This window comes from Papaver somniferum, chromosome 3, assembly GCF_003573695.1.
Source record: "Papaver somniferum cultivar HN1 chromosome 3, ASM357369v1, whole genome shotgun sequence".
NCBI classification, from domain to species: domain Eukaryota; kingdom Viridiplantae; phylum Streptophyta; class Magnoliopsida; order Ranunculales; family Papaveraceae; genus Papaver; species Papaver somniferum.
The window spans coordinates 165,445,798-165,448,146 of NC_039360.1; the positions used below are offsets into that span (position 1 = coordinate 165,445,798).

Here is a 2,349-nt window from a genome sequence, read left to right on the forward strand (position 1 = left end):
CTAGAATTATGTTAATCATCCGCCTTCTGGACTATAACAAGTTGAGCTTGGTTCATCTGCATGCATGTATCTAGAACTTTATCATGGTTCTGCATACATATAGGGTTCTGATGCTTCAATACTAAACTCTGACAACACTGGTTCCGAGATGGTTTCCTCCAAAAACTTTATGCCAACAAGCTCGGGTCAAGATAAAATCTGTTGTCAAATCAGATAGTCCCGAGAAAGTCCCTTGTGCTGCTATTATCACATAAGCTGGTAAATAGTCGGGATTTTTCACCTAATGATATAACTCAAGCTGATATGCGCCTAATGATACAACTCCCCTACCCTCTGATAACCAGTACTACCAAGATATCATTATGGCAGGGGTTTATCTGGCATCAACTCGAGCATCTCAAAGGACCCAAAAATATCATACATCGTTAAATCGCTTCCGATAATCAAAACAACTCTTTCCAAGTCTTTGCTTCTGCATTTATGAAGCTTTGATTGACAAATGTACTTGCAGGGACTTCGGGTCAGTTTAGGACTGATTGCAGAAGATTAAGTTAAACTGATATTTGTACTGGTACAAGTACAAGCAGTACTTCTTAAGTTGTTAAGTTCAAACTTCAGTGCAATCTTGTTTAGTGAATAGTATTGGGAGTACTTTAGTACTGTTGAATCTATGACATATCATCAGGAGCACTAGTAATATTGCAGTACTGCTATCAAATTGATATGTGCCTTGTATATATTCTATACTTCAGTGAGACTGATCAGAAACTTAAAGAATGTTGGCTATTAGTTAATACTACAACTTCGTTATCTCAATATAAACAGAAGTAGAAATGCCTACACATGGTACCCAGAACAAGTTAAAGAGAAATACAAATTGGTAATGATGTTTTTATCTGTCTAATTTCCTAGAAATCCAAAAGAGAAATTTGCAGAATTACACACCAAAACCACACAATTCCTCGTAATCGTTAACTAATGTTTACACCAAAAAGTCTGACGGCCTTTTTCTGCACCTCCTCTGGTTGTGGTGGCGCAACTTCCTTTTGTTGCCTTAGTTTGATAGTTCTATCCGATGATCCACTTTCAGTAACAGTAATCTGGCCAAGGCATAATTGTAAATCTAGTCTATTTCCAGCATCTGTATCAAAGCCCCCAGCAAAACCACCACCGTTACTCTCAGGTGCAACAGACGATGCTACGTCAATCATGTAAAACGCTTTCTGCGCCCCATTTTGACACTCACACTTATAGAACGTAACCACATCCGTCGCCTTCAATTTCTTTTCTTTAACAAATCGGATCCAACCTTTGGTGAACACATAACTTTGGCTAGATCTCCAGTAGCAGTATCGGAAATTCCAAGACTCCATCTCCCTGTCAAAGAATGACAGTTGAATCGCATCTATCAAACCAGGAACCTTTTCTTCTTTCGAAACTTCGGGGAAGTACTTTTCAGCAAACCTTTTAGGAATCACAAGCCTGTTGAGCTTTTCCACGTCGCTCGGAGTTAGTGCTTTCCGAAACAGCTGTTGGTACTTTACATCTCCATCCATAGCAGCAGCACTTCCCAAGCTCAGACTCAAACCAGGTGAACAAGAGTTGGCAAATTCATACAGCTTTGTCTGATACGATCCATCCTTGAGCATACTCTTTATTTCATCTATCGTCAACAGTTTCTGGAAATCAGGTTCCAACGAGGCTAGAGTACTACTGGTCACTGGACAGTTCCGAGGTGAATCTTCGCTTTTTCCGAAGCTTAACAGCAGCAGCATCATAAGCCTTACCCGCTTCGAACTCTGATTTGAATGTCCCAATCCAAGTACGTTTACGGTTTGTATAAATCTGTGTACCCCAATTTCCATTTGGCAGCAAAGTAACACCCTTAAATCTTGCAGGAGATGATGTTACGCTGATATCTTGTGGACTTTGATGGTTGTTCGATGATGATCCACGGGGACTGTTGCTGCTATTAGAATCTGAACAACCTTCTTCTCCATTCAATGTTGTAATATTTGATGTTGCGATACTCAACATCCCTTGATCTTCTTCCATTAAAGAAAATCTAAGAAGAATCAAGAAATTACTCGCACAAAAAAACAAGAAATCTTACACTGAATGCGAAAGACTGTTCTACTCAATTCAAGCTTTCAAAGATAGCTGCTGCTGAGAATGATATTGATGGAGTACCCAACAATCTTATTTGTGGTTTTATAGGAATTCAAATAGTGAAAACACAAATAAAATATCAATTTGATCGAATAAGGAAACCGCTTCTATATCTGGGCGTAAAATTTGATAATTGCCCCAATTAAGACAAAAGTTGTAAAAATTAGGAATTCATTCTAT

General features: G+C 38.7%; 1 protein-coding gene across 1 annotated transcript; it reads right to left on the bottom strand.

The window, feature by feature from the left end:
* Nucleotides 1-274: 274 nt before the first annotated feature.
* LOC113357941 (AP2/ERF and B3 domain-containing transcription factor At1g50680-like) lies at nucleotides 275-1,854 on the bottom strand. The gene has a single exon (XM_026601436.1). The coding sequence runs from the start codon at nucleotides 1,776-1,778 to the stop codon at nucleotides 972-974; it is 807 nt and encodes a 268-aa protein (XP_026457221.1). The 5' UTR covers nucleotides 1,779-1,854; the 3' UTR covers nucleotides 275-971.
* Nucleotides 1,855-2,349: the final 495 nt, after the last annotated feature.